This window comes from Olea europaea, chromosome 4 (assembly GCF_002742605.1).
Source record: "Olea europaea var. sylvestris chromosome 4, O_europaea_v1, whole genome shotgun sequence".
Classification (NCBI taxonomy): Eukaryota; Viridiplantae; Streptophyta; class Magnoliopsida; order Lamiales; family Oleaceae; genus Olea; species Olea europaea.
In genome coordinates, this window is record NC_036240.1 from 17,650,562 (window position 1) to 17,669,694 (window position 19,133).

Below are 19,133 nucleotides of genomic sequence, written 5' to 3' on the forward strand. Positions count from 1 at the left end.
TTTTGGGACAAAAATCGCTCTCAAACAAGTTGCTAATATCCCTTCAAAATTATGAAAACTAAAAGCCATAAATGAGAATTTACTATCTCCAGTAAAAATGTGAAAAATGAAATAAAAAGTTGCAATGTCTTAGTGAATATTATTCTTTTTTTTGTTTTTATTACTTATTTTTCTTTTCTGTTTAACTAGAATTAAGGTAAAAGCATCGCTGAAACAAAATTTTGGTTTTAATCAAATATAATTGTCAATTGGAGAGTCGAATGCATAATAAAAAAAATGGTTAAGGACTGAAACCCTCAAAACAATAGGTTAAGAGGTTTACTTCCTACATTTCCAATAAGTTAGGGACTCATACTATAATTATCTCATAATCTGAAACCAAAGTCCTGGAATTCCAAGAACTAGTAAAACGTCATAATCCACCACTGACTCAAAGGCCACGTGGCATCATAATGTGACTCTCCACATCACGTACAAGGCTGTCCAAGTCTGTCCCTCACACGGTAACTTTATCATTACTCTTTGGTACCCAACGAGTCCCGCGTGACGACTGTAATAATCGGCAATTTCCGTATATTCAGCATTTAAACCCTTTCCTCACATTCTGCATTAACTTGTAAAGAAAGATACTTGGGCCGTGTTCGGCCACCAAACAACAAAACAAAAATGTAATTTATAACTTATTTTTAAGTTTTTGTAAATTTTTCATTATGTAATTTATCCCTTGTGTTGGGTTTCATTAAAATCAAATTTTAGGGCAAAATATATTTTGTACTAGTGATTTTTTGAATAATGTGTGGTTAAAAAAAATGAAAAATTTGACTTTATGCATAATATTATTTTATTGAAGAACGTGAAATTGAAAAAAAAGTGTAAAATGCATTAAAATTCTAATAGAGCCCAAACAGTTGCTTATTTAGCATCTGATAATTGCAAAATATCAAGCTCCTGTTCTAGCTCCTTTTTTTTTTTAATATTTTATAATAGATTTAAAAAAATGATATTTGAAGAATATATGATTAAAAAATTGAGAAAAATTTTGAGTTTACGTGCAAATTGATTTTATTAAGAGAATGTATGGATAAAAACAAATTTTTTTTTTAAAAAGGAATTTTAAAAAATAGGACTCAAACGAGGACTAGATTGTATCTCCAACTTCTAAGAAATATATATATATATATATAATGCTCTACACATATCAAAGGTTATTAGTAAGCCCCCGTTTGTTTTTCATTAGTTACCCATTAAAATGAAAAAATTTACCGTTATCCATTATATCAGGTTACCATATTTGACTTTCTATCTCTTGTGTGGCCCGTAACGATTGTATTTTTCATTTTCATTTTTACATTAATGTGTACCAAATGGGGTCGAAGAACATGATTGAAGAAATAAAAGAAAGATACTTGAATTTCTTTATTTAACACGTGATCACTTAGGTTATAAATTTGATTTTCTCTCTTTTTAAAAATATGAAGTTACATTTTCACTATACATTTTGGGGGTAGTAGAGTAGGAAGCAAACAATTGATCTTTTCGTGGTAGAAGAGTATACGATGCTGCCAAACACGGCCCCCGAAATATGGAAATTTAGCATTCCCGTAATTCTGGTAAGACTCGTTACCCCTCCCCGTAATCTAAATATCAAAAATTGTACAATTGGTTTCTAACTTATTTCTCTATGACAAATTGGTCTCTAGCATTTCAAAAATGGAAAAAACACTTTAGCGCTTTTTTGATAAATATTTTTTCTTTGAAAAATATTTTTTGCAAAATGATATGGTTAAAAAATAAAAAAATTATGAAACTTAACTCCATTGAATTGAAACACAATATTTGAGAGTGACAAAGGGAGGTGGACTAGCCTGTCGAAATTTTATAAATTTTTATATGATATATATATTTTTCTATTTTATAATTTTAGCCTTTGTTTGTCTTATTTTTGCATCAAAATATATTTTTGAATAATTATTTGACTATACTTAAAATATTTTTTTTTAATAAAATAATATTACACGTAAATTTAAAACGTTTCATTATTTTTTAAGTACACATTTTCCATCGTAACATTATTGCAAAATGCATTTTTTTGAAAGGGGGCTCAAACAATCCCAAATATTGCTGCATTGTGTTTATATATATATAGGTCACATGATGATATAAAATAAATTTGAATTGTTTATAAGGATTCACTATTTATATATTAAATATTAGGGACTTAATTGTTACGTTTTAAAACCTGACGGCCAATTTGCAAATTTCCCTCCTACTTTTTGGCTCCAGTGTCAATAAAACTTCAGAACCCTATCCATTTTTATGATATTACAAACTTGACATTCTTCAAAGTTTCTCTCTCACGCACATACACACAGTAACAGTGTTTCTCGAGACAAACCTCGAGTCAACTACAGTAATGGCGGACGAAATTGCCCTTGATTTTCCAGCTGAAATCCGAATCATACCCCGCAACACTTTTTAGATTCTACCAACCGTTTGAAAAGATTCCGTTCCTCCGATCATTCATGGAAATCGTTTTCAACTCAGTCAAGTTTTTGAGCAATTCAAACATAGATATGTATATACAAATATCGATATAGAGTTAAGTAGTAGTTTTATATAGTTGGGGATGGATTTGGTTGAGGAGGTAGGAGAGAGTTCATCGCCACCGCGAAGTTATGGCAGTTACGGCGGTGGTAGCGGTGGTAACGATGTAATCAGGAATGATGTGTATAATCGGCTTATAGAGAATGAAAATGAAGAAGCTCTTGGGAATCCTGATTTCCGCGAACAGTTGGAGTCTCACTTCAATCGCCTACCTCCGAGGTTGTGCTTGCGTGCGTAAAGATGCATAAATGAGAAATGTGTACTGCGTGTGTCTGTGACTGTGTGTGTGACGGTTGAGTAGGTTGGAGTTCAATTTTGTGTGTAATTGCTCTCTATACGGTATATGTGGATGCAAGTATTCACAGATGATTCCTGTAATATTTAGAAAATTCTCCTTTTCAAAAAAACAGGAAAGTAACTTCATGTACGTATGTGTGTGCCTGTGTGCTTTCATTTATGTGGTACATGTGCTTTGCATTATGTATTCTATGAAATAATGAAGCTGTAGACATCTTGTGAGTCTTAGCATTTGTATCACATAAAAGCGATTCAGCGGTTGACTGATTCAAATGATGCTGTGATTTTGGTGTTCTAAATTGGAAAACATCTTGGAAATTTGAAGTTCTGAATGGTATCGGATTTATTTATTGTTTTAACATGTTGTCATCTATTAACTTTTTCAATTTTGAGTTGATATTTTTTCGATATGATGGTAAATAGTTCCATTTTAGTACTGTTGACGACAGATTTTTTTATCAGTTGTTGTCATTGCGTGTTTCAGTTATGGACTGGATATTAATATGGATAGAGTGGAAGATGTATTGTTACATCAAAGTCTTCTTGCGCGGGCAAAGGATCCTAATAATCTGCCTGTTTTCCATATTCGGTTTTTAGAGGTATTATTTACAGTAGTAATCCTTTTATGCTTCCATGTACTCATTATAAATCATTGCACTCGTGATATATGCCTTTTCAATTTATTAACTTCTCATTCCTTCTGATTTAAATTAATTTACTGTAAAGTAATGTCAAATAGTCAGTTCAACAGAACCAGTGTATTAACAATACTTGCCTACAATGAAAAAACAGCACTCGGGTGATTGTTGGTACTTTTGGACCTGTATTGTATATTATAGATGATATATCATGTTAACTAGATTTATTGTCAAAGCGCACCAATGATCGAGTGTTTGAGATTCCTTTTGCAAGTCATGCAGCAGCCTCCCTTTTTACATCAGTGCATATGATCAAGAATCTTACATTTGTTCTAGCAGGCTTTGGGAACAAAAATAAGTAATCTGTCGCTTTCAAAAGATGAAGAAGAATTGTAGGATCTGGTTGCTTGTTACGAAGCTTTTAAAGTGGAGAGGAGAGAAAAATGGCACTTTGACCTGCCCATAATTTGAAACTCCAAAAACTTGATGACTGAAGGGAAGAAAAATCTTGAAGATTGAAGAAGAGTAGGGTTGTATTGAGAACATCTAGAATGAGTAATGTCATATTAAAGACATTGTTAAAATCAATGTTTCCTTTTCCCTGTTACTTATTAATCGGATAGCCTTTGATGTGCTCTATCGCTGAGCATAACATTCACATTATATGTATGTCTTGGTTATCATTGTACCTTTTAGCTAAGTATCCGAACAAATCACCCAAAGCATGTGAAAACTAACCTAAACCTTTGTATTTGGACCTTAAGATAAAAGGTTAACAATTAAAAAAAAAAAAAGAAAAAAGAAAAAAAAAAAGCTTCTGACGGAATCACTCTCCTATTACCTGGGAAGAAATGATTCTTAGACAATAAATAAGCATTACATGTTTGTGTCATGATGTAGCTGCCCAAAAGCAAAACTAACTCTTTTTTCCATTTTTTGGTGGGTTATCTGTCTCATTTCACTATCTCTAGCTCATGCCTGACTGCTATATTGTGTGTCACTGATCAGAATATCTTCTCTAGAGCTGATGATATCGATGGTGAACAAGTTTCAAGCATTCCTTCTGCCTCAAGACCATGTGGCGGGGATGGTAATGAAGATGCCCCATCTTTAAATCACGGGTACTTTTGACTGTCAAAAACTAGTTACATACTTATTTAGTGCATGTTTGGCAAACCTTATACTTGCTTGTGAGGTGGTCAAACTATTTTTATTTCCATAGGACCCACATCTCTTACTTATTTTTAAACCACACGTTCTTTAGGTTCTACTGTTTATAAGTACTTAAAAGCTTAACCAAGCAAGCACTTAATATATTTCTTACCTGCTTGCTCTATACATTATTCTTTTGCTTGGTAATGTTTGTGTCTCTATGTCTGTCCATATTTCCACACTGTCTCTATTTCTTTTCATCTCTCTATGATTTAAAACAGAAAATGCACGGGTGACTTTGAACCTTGTTCTAAGCTCGAGGATCTAAACTTGGATGTAAGAAGGAATTCTAATGACAGAAACAGGGAAACTCCTACCGAAGATTTATTGAGAAGGTAATTTCCTGGTAAATCTCTTTTATTATTGTATTTCTGTTATTACTGAGATTCTTCAAAGACGATTCCTTCATTTTTTTATTAGATTGCCCCTTGGTGAGAAAGACTCAACTAATTTTTTGTCCACCTTGCTTTGACCCTTGGCTTCTGAGGGAGAGTTACTACAAAGAGCTATCTCTACAAGGGTCTGAATATCTTGGATATATTGATTGTTGTAATGGCCAAAAAGTCAAAGAAAAAATTAATGGGATTGAATAACGTATATTGAAATGCAAATTTAGCTTATCTTGAAATGCTTAGCTTAAGGACCCTAGGAAACAGCATGTCCATGCTTCATTATTTGAAGGCTACTCTTTCTTTCTATGCCAATGGTTTATCTAATGGGCATTTACCGAGCCTAGTTGAACATGCTTGACTATGACTCAAGAAATCCAATACATATTTGATTTCCTTCCTATTTGTTTTCTCTCATATCGATAACTATGATATTTTATTGTGAGATATGCTTATTTTGTGAAACTTTTATATTGTAATTGTGTATGACCTTGCTATATTCTTCAGATATACAAGACTCTTAGCTGCACTTAATCTATATAATAGATGTAAATGTTTCTCTGTTATATGTGAAAAGTAAGTTTACTATTGAGAAGCATAGTGCAGGCAGGAGGTTCAACACATACCAATACTACCAATACATGAAGTAATATTTTCAACTATTGACAAGCCCAAGCTTCTTAGTCAGGTAAATTTGAGAGCGAAGTTGTACAATTTTGTTTAATAAATGGTTACTGTTTCCTGCTGTGAATTTATCTTGTGATTATTGGTCTTGGTCATTACCGGTTGTGGTAGGTTAATCTTGTGTAATGTTTGGGGGTGTATTTTCTTGTTTACTTAATGTGGATTATAAAGTTCATGGCACATAAAGCTTAGTGGAAATTACCCCTTGGGCTGTTTTTTAAGCTTGCATTTCATAAACAAGATTTTAAGTTTCATCTTTCACAATTCAGATTATAATTATTTATTGTGGAAATTACATAAACCCAGGTACTTAAACTTTCAAATTCAAAATTGAGGGGCGAAGTTTATTTATGCACAAATCAGGTATTAATAAATATAACGACCAATTTCAAACCCTAATTTCAAACCCATTTCCCGTCTCTCTCTTCTCCCTCTAAACGCACACAGCGACAACAACCATCTTCTCTTCGGCATTTGTTTTGTGTAATGCAGCGGCGCCGGCCAGACCTGATATGAGCGGCGCTTCCAGATCGTCGTGACGATTTGAGCCCCGCAGCCATGGTGATGCCAATTTTGGGCGGCGCTGCTCGTGGCGTGAGCTCCGATGCTGTAACGATGGTGATTTTTCCGGTGTGCGTAGCTGCTGCTTTGGGAATTTTTTGGGTGGGATGTCGCAATGAAGTTACTTGTACTCGACCACTGCAGATGATGGCGCTATAATAGTTTCAGATCTCATCGCTGCAACGGTGATGACAATGCGACGGCGACCGCTGCAATCACAATTTCAGATTGCGGTACCTATAAGGTCAATGTTTGGGTTTTTTAACTATAGCGGTGCAGCGCTCATTGTGAGCGGTGTGGTGTAGTTTGGCGAGTTAGATTTGGTAGTATTGTATGATGTGGTGGCGGTGTGGTGTAGTGTGACGATGTGGCTGAGTGAGTTGGTGACTGTGGTGCTGTACAGGCGATAGTGTGCTAGTCGACGGTGATGCACTGTGGCAATGATGGAGACGAATGGGGTGTCTGTGACCAACAATTAGGCTCTGTGACCATCTATTTAGGCATATGTGACCAAATATTAGGTGTTTGTGATTAAAAAATAATTTGTGATTAATAAACTGTGATCTATGTGACCCATAGCCAAAATGTAACCTGTAATTTAAATGATCCGTGACCTACAAAATTTTTGATTTGTGACCGCGAAATAATCTGTGATTAATTAATTTAACGATATGTGACCAATAAATAAAACTGTGACCTATAATTATGAATCTGTGACCATTAATCATGTAACTGTGAGTTTATTATCTTTATTTAATAAATATTTTTAATTAATTAAATGCATGCCTGATTTTTGAATTTTCAAACTATTTGATTTTTGAATTGAGGTAAACATAACACCTTATATGTGATTTTTTCCCTTATTTATTTAACATTTATTAAATAAAGATTCACTTTCTCTCTCTATTATACTCTCTCTAATGTCTCTCCACTCATCCCTAATTCATCACAAATTACTCTCTCTCTATTATTTGTCCACTATCTACTCTTCTGAAACACCAACGTTGGCGACACCATCTTCATTAGCTGATGACCACCTCATGCAGCCACGTGCACGAATACTTGTGGTTTGTTGATGAGACCATGGTGGTATGCTACTGGCTTTCGTATTGGTGGTTTGTTGGGACCTTGGTAGTTTGTTATAGACACGTCTATGTAGGAGTGGTGGTTGAAAATGGTGGTTGTGGTAGTGGTTGAAAATGGTGGGGGCGACGGTGATGGTGGCGGCGGCGGCGATGACGAGGAGGTATGGTGATGGCGGTTTTAGATTCGATTTGTTGGTGGTGGTGGTTGTGATGTTTGCCGCGGTGGTGGTGGTTGTGGCAGTGGTTGTCGTTTCCATTGTTGCTTTGATTTTGGATCTATTTTGCAGTGGTTTTGTCGTTGCTGTCGTCATAGTGGTGGTGAAGTAGTGGTAGCTTTTTGTGGTCATAGTGTGGTTTGTTTGAGATGATGGAGATGGTGGTGCTGCTAGTTGTAGGGAGGTGGTGGTTCTGACAACGGTGTTATTGCAACAATCCTGCTAAAGGCAGTATAAGGTGGTGGTTACAAGTGGTGATTGTGGTTACAAATTATTTAGTTGATTTTGACTAATAAATTGGTTAATGTGTGATCAATAAATAATATGTGACCTAGGGCCAACCCTCAGAATTTTGAGGCCCTATGCGACTAATAATTATGAGAACCTTATATATATATATATATATATATATATATATGTTATCTCTCTCTCTCTTAAAGATCTTCGACTCAGTCTACAATAACTTTTCACCTATTTTCTAATAGAAGATGTAAGTTATGTAAGAAAACATGCCCTGAAACCTGTGTTGCTTCGGGCAATTGTGTACTAACTCACACGTGGAAATATTCACACCAATGTATCAAAACATGATATCTCATTGTGTTCACATCTTTGAGGAAAACCACTAACATATTCCTTTATAATAGACAATATACCTTATAGAATGAAACATACTGTGAAATGATGTGATGTTTTGCATTTATTTTACTAAACATAAATAAATTTTTGCATCACCGTGTAGGAATATGATATAAGTTGTTGAATTCGCCATTTGAGAAAGCAACTATAACATATTGGTGTATAACATACAAAGAAACTTACGGAATAAACTAGAATATGCAACCATGTTACACTGTGCATTTTTGCACTATTTTTTAACATTTAAAAACTAAATAGCAAAATATCAAAGTTTGATTATCATCTTGTTGATTCATGGTTTGATATGATGTCTTGATCTCTTGTACTTCCTAGAGTTTTCGAGCAACTATTTAGAATCCCGTAAATATATATTACATGATAATATATAAATTTATATTATATACCAATCGATACTTAACTTATATATTTATAAATAAATAATAAAAGATACAATAATACCTAGAAGTACAAGAACTACATAGATGGGTTCCGATTGTTATGGAAATCTGATCTACCCAATTTTGGCCTTAATTACATGAATTTATTTTCATATTCAATTAGACTGATTATTATGGAATTGTCTTCAAAGATTTTCCATTTATGCGGAGTTAGTGTCAGTTTCCTTAATTAACACTATAGATGGATTCCAATTGTTATGAAAATTTAACCCAAAATTTCAGTATTTTGGGAATAAAACCTTCGTCACAATAAATTTAGAATTTCTTCATTTTTTTTTTTTTTTTGTGCGGGTATACTAGAAAATTTCCCATGCTTTTTTTGGAGGCCCCTAGAATGTTGAGGCCATTGCCTAGTTGGCCTTGGGCTAGGGCTGGCCCTAATGTGACCAATGAAATTATCTATTTGTGACCAATAAATAATGTGTGACTTAAAAATTTACTTAAGTTATTATAAATAATTTGATAATTTGTGACCTAGAAATTGTGTGTGATAGTTAGTTTGATATTATGTGATCATGAAATAAGTTGTGACTTATAAATTTGTGATTTGTGATCAAGGAATAAGTTGTGACCTACTAATTTGATGAATTTGATCCCAAAAAATAAGTTGTGACCTATAAAATTTGTGATTTGTGACTTTGATGCATGTGATTGTAACTAATACATAATTGTGATTATAAATTATATAATATTGTGACTTTAATATATTATTAATTAATTATTTTATAAATAAAATTTAATTAATACCTGATTTTTGAAATAATAACATTGTTTCTTACTTTTGAAATGGATTATACTAAGCGGTTGCAAAAATCACTTCAAGATTGTAACAACTGGTGCTTCATCTGTTTGGATCAAAAGCTTATTTTAGTTGGTTGGTTGCGTTTCATATTTGTATTCTATAGGGCATATTTTGCCTTCTTTTCTGCTAGTTCTCTGTCTCCCCATTCTTTCTCTTCTTATCTTCTGGTGTCCGTTAGCCAAGCTTGATTCTTGAGTGCAAGCTTTTTAATTTGGCAAATGAACATCAAGATCTATTTAGTACTCTGTAAGTTCCTTCTTATTGTTTTCTTTCTGTTTCTGCAGCTTTCTGCTTTGCTTTCTGACATAGGACTTAACATCCGTGAAGCGCATGTGTTTTCTACAACAGATGGCTACTCTTTGGATGTGTTTGTTGTGGATGGATGGCCTGTTGAGGTACTTATTGTTTTAGGAAATCCGACCTGAGTATGCTAAATTTCAAGTAAAACCTAGGAATTTATGTTTCAAGTTTCTTGGATGATGTTGTTCGAATTATGTTTTTTGTCACTTTCTTTAAATTTATGACATGGCCTACCATGTGTTGGAATTTAGTGATTTATGCATAATTAATTTCTGATTGATCTACCTTTTACGTGTTGGTTCAGGGGACATCTTCATTATAATGTCTGGGTCCGAACCGGCAGAAGTTTTGAACTTGGTGATAAATATTGCTTCTGTTTTTTAGTCCTTAAAATAGCTCATTTGATAACAATAGCTTTTATTTTTGAATCCAATTTGTTTCTCAAATATGTAGGGGTATTATGTAAACTTAGAGTGAGCACGGGTTTGACTTCTAAAATAGCACACATGTATTTCGGGAAACCTAAATTGGAAAGCGGCACACGTTTCATGGCAACTGAAAATGGAGAGTCGTATACTTTATGGGAAGGAGAGATTATTTTCTTTGTGCCTTCACTATGTAGAATATGCTATATATGAAGTGTTTATTGCTTTCCCTATGGGGGAGGCTAAAGCATTACTGTGGTTACATCAACATTTTGGTGGCTGCTGTTATACAATGTGATTGTTGCAAGACTGAATATATTACATAGGGCCAAGTTATTAGGCTGTTCTGACTCCAAATGTTGTTGACTTGCAATTTTTTTTTACCAGAATACAGAGGGTTTATATGAAGAAATGAGAAAATCAATTTCTAGGAGTGAGGTAATCCCCTTTCCATGGCTCTCTCTCCCTCCCTCTCTCTCTCTCCCCAAAATTTATGACGGGGTTCTTGTACATTGTAGAATATATTTGTTAGTCTTCGGTTCTACTAGCACAATATTAGTTGCTATATAATACACGTAAGAAAGAAATGATTTTGCCTTGTTAGGCTATTTTATAATTATCCCTAAGTGGAACTGGAAGATAATAAGATGAAATATAATCAAAATGACTTTCTCAATATTTTCACCAAGCCTGTAGTCAAACCATGATGGAGGACAATCCTATCACAAATAGGATAGAGAATTATTTATTGTTGTAGTAGGATTTTATTTCTTGTTCGGAATAGAGTTTCTTCTTTCTTGTTAGGATTTCTTCTTGCTTGTCAGAATAATATTTTTTCTTCTACTCCTTTTGTGATTTAATTGCTTAAGTCAATAGGATTAGGGAGTTAATTTGCCCATACAAACAAAGGGTTTTTCCACTTTTCAATCATCAATTCAATACAGTCAAATTACTTTCTTACAAACTTTCAAGTTTTCATATTTTCTTCTTGTTTTCAAGAAACCAATTCTGCTTCCGTACTGAACCATCTTTAGCAGTCCTTAATGTTTTATATCTGATCCTTTTCTCTGACAGGGGTGCATCTTTTTTTGAGGTCATTCCCATTGTGTTTGATGGCAGCAATCAAGCCAAATACTCTATTTTAGTTCAAGTAGCTTGGGAAGTGATTAGCAGTTGACTTTAACTTAATGTAATCTTTATTTTTCTTTTATTACAGCTGTGATAGGATCTCATAGACACCGCTTTCTGAAAATACAACATCATGTATAATTTCTGAAACTGCAACCAGATCCATTAAAGTAAAGACACAGGTTAACGATGAATGAAGCGAGAGGACTTGTGAAGTGTTGCCCGGTTTTAATTTTCTATACGCTTGGACTTATTTCAATATGCTAGAAGGACAAGATAAAGGCTTTTAACATCGTTTCTAGTAATTGATTCTCATTTCTGCTGAAAAGGAGTCATGAAGTGAGAGTTTCGTTACACATTAGCTACTTAGTTCTGATTTATGTTTCTTTTGCTTGAGGATTCTTATGTTATATAGTGCAAGATTGGGTTTATATGAGATCTTATAAGAAAGTCAATCTTGGTAAACAGCTAAAGATCAATGGAGTCTTGTGTTCTTTGCTTTGTGTAGGGAACATGGTCTGGTTCATCACATTCTCAATCAGCTGTGGAGAAAGCCGTCGCTGCACAAGAAAAATGCGAATGTTGGGAAATAGATTGGAGATCATTGAAGATAGGAGAAAAAATCGCTGCTGGGTCATGCGGAGACTTGTATGTTTATATCTATGCTATAAGTGCCACTATCTATGGGTTTATTCTGTTTCTCAGTGACATTGGTTGTATATTACTCTTGTTTATGAAAGGTATCGTGGAGTATATCGTGGTCAGAATGTTGCTGTTAAGGTGCTTAGATCTGAGCATTTGAATGACCTCCTGGAGGATGAGTTTACAAAGGAAGTTGCTATTTTAAGGTGAATAGAATTGCTACCTGCATGCTATTTACATTTAAATTGTTAAATGCCAATTTGTTACTGATCTGTCTTGCTACAGAACTGCTACATTAGTGACAGGCTAAATGATGACTTAGCCAAAAGAAACCAAGAGAGCTAAGATATCTGATATGTTAGTGAATGATACGTCTAAATTGCTACTTTGTTTGATAATATTATGATATCTTTATCAGTGGGCATAGCCTTGGAATCCTAGTAATCAATTAAGATACCGAGCGAGCTTGTTAGCATGAGCTTGGTTCTTCTTCTGGACTTCCATTTTGTTTAATTTATGTTTTCCAATATCGTATTGCCCGTAAGCAAGTCATAGTTGTTTCTGACAAGAAATCATTGATTCTTAAGCTTAACAGTCACATTCTCTTCAAGAGTAGTTATAAGAAACTGCTATGATCTGGCAACGATCCATATGTTTGGCATTTAATTTGTAAATGAGCCATATTTTGATGGCAATTGCTTATCAGTCAATGGCCGTAATTGCTTGCAGTGGCTGTTTGAACTAGTACTCCAAACAAGCGAAAGTAGTTTGTGAAGAATATATATTTTGAAGTTGGAAGCAGCTAGGTAGTTAGATATTGGTATGATGTTGATAGGCTGCCGATTTATATCAGATATGTGGTTAGGGGAAGGCCATTCAAAGAAGTTTTCCAGCTTCATTTAGAGTTCCATTAATTAGGAATCTTTTGGTGAGTCAATTAGTCAGCGGGATGGACCCCAATGTGTTATGTCTATCTATCTATAAAAGAAATTCACAAGGTTGGGAAGTTCAAACTGTGCCAAACCTTCTTGATTGTTTTGAGGTCAAACTGGGAATTCTGGTGTGGATTTAACCAGGTGGAATCAAATAGTGAATTAATTATTCTCAGCCATTTTATCATTGTGCACTTAAAGAGGACAATCAAAGCAGTTTCCATCGAAAGCAAAACTGGTCAAATAAAGCCGGACCATGTGAGGGCTTTCTATAATTGGGAGACACCCACAGAGCATATTTTGGCAGGGACAAAGGTCATGCAAGAGTCATGTAAATTATTGTATCTTTCTTAAAAATGCTTACAAGATCAGGAACCACCTTTTACTTCATTGGGGGCACTCCCTGCATTCTTTGGACTTATGGCCAAGGATGTGTGGCTTATCATGGATTATGCCTTGTTCAGTCAAGGATCTATTTTTGAGGTGGAGTTTTGTATAGGAGAGGATGACATTTGGGACAGGACACCTCTTTGTGGAGATGTAGAGAGATGAATGGGTGAAGTTTTGAAGGAAAACAGAAGACAATTTTGTGAACAAACTTTTCTTAATGAATATCTGAAATATTTTGACAAAAGGCATAGCTTTAATCTGTATAATTTATTTGAGAGGAGTCAATTGCTTATAGCTATTGAAGTGCTCAATAAATGGATATCACCTTCTTGGGGCAGATATAATGGAGCTATTTGTTAAAAAATATTTCTGATTACCAAGTATATAATATGTCACTTTTAGGTGTCTTTTCATGTTTATATTGTCCGTCTTAGAATGTATCATTTTGAATCTTAAAGATGATGATTTATGAATGCAGGGAAGTACAACATGGAAATGTTGTTCGCTTCATTGGTGCATGCACAAAGTTGCCTCATTTATGCATAGTGACAGGTAGAACAATTTGAACTTCATCAATGCATGTTGCTGGAACTAGTGAGATTCTGTTGTTCATTATATTCCCTCTTTGACTGTTTCTCCACTTCAACTTGCATGCAAGTGAAAAGATGCCAAGAGGAGTCAAACTCTCAGATTCAGTTTGCTATCCCCCATACCTATCCCAAATAAAGAATTAATCATTTATGGTTTAGCACTCTTACATTTCATGATCTGCTTATTTGTTTTAACTTGTGTCAGTGTATTGCCTTATCCTTGTGAATTGTGCATAAACGGTTTGTTTATATTTCAGTTGTATTTATGTCTATGTTTCATCTTACAGCAAATTGCTTCTGGAGATTCTATTGGTTCTATATTTCAAGTAGTTAAAATAGTTTACATCCGGAGCACTTGTAGAATTTTCTCAACTAACTGCTATTATTGCTTGTAGAATACATGCCGGGCGGTAGCCTCTATGAATATTTGCACAAAAATCATGTCGTCTTGAAGCTCTCACAGTTGCTGAAGGTTGCAATCGATGTGTGCAAAGGCATGGAGTACCTGCATAATAAGAACATTATTCACAGAGATTTGAAGACAGCAAATTTGCTTATGGATGCTCACAGTGTAAGTTCATGGATAAATTAGATTGTTATGCTGGGACTGTAGTCTAGAATGCCTATAGATGTTTGGAATAAAGAAAGTTTTGACGGCTTCACTTAACTTCTCTTATTGTTGAAGTATGATGGGATATTCATCTTCCTTAAGCCATTGATCTTATAGAGTTGTACCTCTTTGGTTTTTATGTATGTTTTTTCACTTCTCATGCTTTTGGTAATATAACAAGAAGGCTGCTTATGGTGGTTGTGTGGCTTATCATTGAAAGTCATGAAATGAAACTCTTAATCTTGAATTGTACATGATAAATTGGAAATGCTGCTTGATTTTAATTTGACCAATGAATTTGTAATATGCTGTATGTTTTTGTGAGGATGACTAGGTAAGATGTTTAGTCCTTTCATTATTCTGTTCTGGTATACGTATTCAAGTGTCACCCAGACCTATTACTTGTAGTCAATTAATTCCTTGCTTGTTTTTTAACATCAAACCTCGTTCACAACTCTCTTCTCTAAGAAAATGCACAAAATTGATCATTAGCTTACACATGAAATGTAAGTAATGACATTTGTAATCAAAATGGGAGGACGAGAAAATAGGCCTGCTCTGTTGAGCCTGCAGATTTGTTGAACATGCTGGCCACTAAGATGCACTGCACAAATCTCCAGATGCTTTGTTAAATTAGATGCAAATGATTTATATACTAGAAACAAGTGAAAGAAAGTGAGACCTCAAGTCCATGCATCAATATGCTCCACTCTCTGTCGATTGCATGAAGTATTTAGAATATGCGATTGTGTATCTAGAACATTGGTTACATTTCTTATGCATACGTCTTGTATAATTTGTTTGTTTAAAATAAGTTTCTTTTAATTATTTTCTCTTAATCAACATTTCTTTAATTACGTTTGTGTGTAGTAAGGTCCTTTTTAATTTCTTGCTCTTGTTTATAGAGTTCACTGTAACTCAATGCAGCTGTAATCATATTCCTGAATATACTTGTAGGTTGTTAAAGTGGCAGATTTTGGTGTTGCTCGGTTCCAGAGTAATGGTGGGGTTATGACAGCAGAGACAGGAACGTATAGATGGATGGCACCTGAGGTTTGACTTTTGTCAGCTATTAAAAATATTAGTCTTTTATGTCTAATAATATGTCACGGGATAGGGGGCATTTGCACACACTTTAATATCTCGAGTTACCCCTCCCATAACATTCCAAAATAGTTTGTTGACATGGGAACCATTATGGAGATTTTATATAATTAGTGGTTTACAAAATGTTTTGATGTGAAAAGGGTCACATCATTTGTATTTTGATGGTCATTTTGTTTGGATTGTGTTGGGCGAGGGTTGTGCGTGAGACTGTAATATGGAAGTTGAGCTATAAATTATTTTACATAGAGTTGGATGATTGCTGGAAAGTGAGGACACTCCTGAGAAGCTTTTATGTCCATGTTGGTTTTAACACTCATGTATGGGTTTGAACTCTATTGAACATTTCCGGAAATGAATACAGAATTCATAAGTTTAGACAGCTCAGACACGTTTTGAACATGTATGGTACAGTTATACTTTGTTAGTCATAACTGTTTCAAATACCGCGTTCACAGCAAGTGGTGGGACATAATTGTTTACAAATACACAAATCTAGTGGCATTTGATGTGAGCGTATCAATTTCGTACTTCAAATACACAAGGGTTAAAGGAGTGGGTGGAAGAAACTGGTGCATACACGGTACATATGCATACTTATCTTCATTATTAGTGATTCACCTATTTTCTGTATTTTACTCCGATGCAAGTACCTTACTGAACATTGGTATTTTTCAGTCGGAAAAGGGCCCCTGTACACTAAGCAGGGCCCATTGTCAATATTCCTGAGTCCTCATTTTGTTCTGTCAAAACTGAACACTCTGCAACCTTGTCTATTAGTTAGTTCTAAATTAATGACTGTGTGGTTTGGAAGTATTTATTGCTGCCAGAATGATAATGCCTTGCCTCAGGAATTAATAGATTGTTTTTCCTTGTGAGCCACATTATTTTCATAAGAATGCATTTTTGAGTAATGTATTTATGGGAAATGTGTGGTTAAAAAATAAGGAAAAAATTTGGATTTACGTGTCATATTATTTTATTGAAAAACGTGTAATTAAAATGATGTCAAATCACTGTTTAAGAATGCATTTTTTTGAAAAAATATAGCTCAAACAGGGCCTGTATCTTTTTGTCTTTTGCAATCCCTTGGCTACAGGTGATAAATCATGAACCGTATGATCAAAAAGCAGACGTGTTCAGTTTTGCTGTAGTTCTTTGGGAGCTTGTGACCGCGAAGGTGTTTCTTAAATTTATATCTTGTAATAAATGATAATTAAAGCTTTGAGAGTGAGGAAGGTGATGCTGTATAAAACTTTCTTTTGTTGGGGCTGCAGGTTCCTTACGATACTATGACACCTCTACAGGCTGCACTGGGAGTCAGGCAGGTTTGTGATCTACTCTAAACTTAAAATTCTCTCTGGTGGCTATCATTTGACATAGCTCAGCTAACTGAGCGAAGTGCCATGTCCCATATTTCTGTGTGATCATGTTCATTTTTGATATGATGCAATCTAAGTGAAAGGGTGTCCCTCTGTTTACTGTAGTAAAAATATCCTAAAACTGCCAAGCCACGTGGAGGCATCAATATTAATGAATCCAAGGTATTTTTAAATATTTTAAATAAACAATCAGTATACTTTTTGAGTCCCATTTCTGTTCAATGTTATATTCTGATAAGAACTGGAGACCCTCTTAGTTGCTGAGTACCATTGTAAGCAAGTCCAATGAAAGTGATGAATCTGACTAAAAAAATTTGATATTTAATCATTTGAGTAGGCCCAAGTTAGAGCAATCAGATTGTCCTATTAGTTACACGAGGGCTTAACAGCAGGCTAACGTTGATACAATCATGTTCATATAACTTTTTAATGTTTTCTATAAGTGGAAGTAATTCACACAATCCTAAGTGAAGTTGCCGCTTAGAGATCACATAAAACTGATTTCCTTTGACATGATTTTCTTTAATACTGTACTGTTGACCAAACATTTAGATAACTCCAAAGAATTTTGCAGGCCAGTGAGCACTGCTATGTGATTTCATAGCGATACATTTTATGAAAATAATGACTGCACCTGTTTGTGTTCCTGACATGTCGCTGATTAAGAGTTGGCTAAATACAACTATACAATGCTGTAATTCTGAAACGGTCTCTAGCAAAGTTATAAAGCAATCATTTACTGCATTATGCTATCTTCAACTGTTGAAGAAAATGTATACATCTTTCCACTTTCCCTTGTTTATATTTGGTGTTTCTTTCCCCCATCTTTGTTTCTTTTACTTGATAGAGGATGCAGAGGGGGTTTCTATGTTTAGAACCGGGGGAAAGATTAGCAGAGTTGAAAAAGCAGCAAATAGGAATCAGATTGAACATATGATAAATTTTGTTTGATATATATTCAGCAGTGTCATTTGTTGACAAGCTTCTTGATTTGTATGTGTGCTATGTGCTAGGGTCTTCGACCAGAACTTCCCCAAAATGGTCATCCAAAGCTGTTAGACTTGATGCAGAGATGTTGGGAAGCAATTCCTGATAATCGTCCAACCTTCGCAAAAATTAAAGTCGAACTTGAGGAACTCCTACAAGAAGTTAAGGTAGAACTTGAACACGTTAAAAGCACTAGTGATCATTGACCTTCATTTTGTTTTAAGTTACTCACGAAATATAACTCTGATAAGTGGTATCAAAATTTAAATGTTAGTTACAATTTGGTGGTCATCTGATCCATGCCCGTTAGTTTAACTAGTGAGGCATGAACAGAGTGATCAAATTGAAGACGCATCAAGTTCAAAATCAAACTTGAAATTTCGTAAAAAGTTAAGCGACCACAAGTGCATTTAACCCGCATGAACTCATTAATATATGCAGACCTGTATATGGATACAGGTATTTATTGTTTAAATTTTACAATTTTCAACTGCAACTCATTTTTATATGCTTTTCGCAGAATGCTCCGGTTCCGCCTGACGGACTTTGATCCATAGTGAATATTTTACCCATGCATCGGCACATTTTGATAGTAAATAGTCAGAGCTTTTAGTCGTCATCTTTTAGATTGAAATCGAATTTAGCTTTGTTATATAGGTAGGCGGTGAAATACTCTCAATAGGAAGATGTTGTGTTTGTTTTGCAATACCATAGTTGTGTCCACGATGAAGTTAGCAACACCAACTTGTACCTGTACATGGATGGATTATCAATCAAAGAGGGGTGTTTTTTGGACAACATGCGTTCTACGTTGGACTGGAAATTGTTAATGTGGCATTGGGAAAATATTTTACATGCGTGACATGTTCGGTATTGAGAATTGGATAGTACTTGACAATATTAAGGAAGAAATAATATTTAGACCTATACACTTATTTTTTCAGAAACTTTACATTGGCGAAATTACAAAATACTACGTAATTTTATGTTTTTTGTTTTGTCTTTATTTATTTATTATTTTTTTTGTTGGGGGGGGGGGGGGGGGGGGGGGGGGGGTTT

The 19,133-nt window shown here is 34.6% G+C and overlaps 1 protein-coding gene across 5 annotated transcripts; it reads left to right on the forward strand.

Annotated features, from left to right (window-relative positions):
* Positions 1–2,324: 2,324 nt before the first annotated feature.
* LOC111393865 (serine/threonine-protein kinase STY46-like) lies at positions 2,325–18,872 on the forward strand. Of its 5 annotated transcripts, none has more exons than XM_023019610.1 (16): positions 2,325–2,823; positions 3,386–3,500; positions 4,548–4,660; positions 4,973–5,086; positions 5,747–5,828; positions 9,869–9,979; positions 10,697–10,747; positions 11,946–12,085; positions 12,178–12,285; positions 13,880–13,953; positions 14,387–14,562; positions 15,559–15,654; positions 16,805–16,885; positions 16,983–17,033; positions 18,101–18,241; positions 18,595–18,872. In XM_023019610.1, the coding sequence occupies exons 1-16, from the start codon at positions 2,627–2,629 to the stop codon at positions 18,622–18,624; spliced, it is 1,680 nt and encodes a 559-aa protein (XP_022875378.1). In that variant the 5' UTR covers positions 2,325–2,626; the 3' UTR covers positions 18,625–18,872. The 5 variants fall into 5 exon arrangements, with proteins under 5 accessions (XP_022875378.1, XP_022875380.1, XP_022875381.1 ...); XM_023019614.1 differs by lacking the exon at positions 2,325–2,823 and adding an exon at positions 2,835–3,235; XM_023019612.1 differs by lacking the exon at positions 10,697–10,747.
* The last annotated feature ends 261 nt before the right edge of the window (positions 18,873–19,133 follow it).

Coding starts and splice junctions, on each gene's coding strand:
- LOC111393865 (XM_023019610.1), top strand. CDS start 2,627: ATGGATTTGGTTGAGGAGGTAGGAGAGAGTTCATCGCCACCGCGAAGT. Junction 15,655..16,804: donor ATAGATGGATGGCACCTGAG/GTTTGACTTTTG, acceptor CCTTGGCTACAG/GTGATAAATCATGAACCGTA. Junction 18,242..18,594: donor AACTCCTACAAGAAGTTAAG/GTAGAACTTGAA, acceptor TGCTTTTCGCAG/AATGCTCCGGTTCCGCCTGA.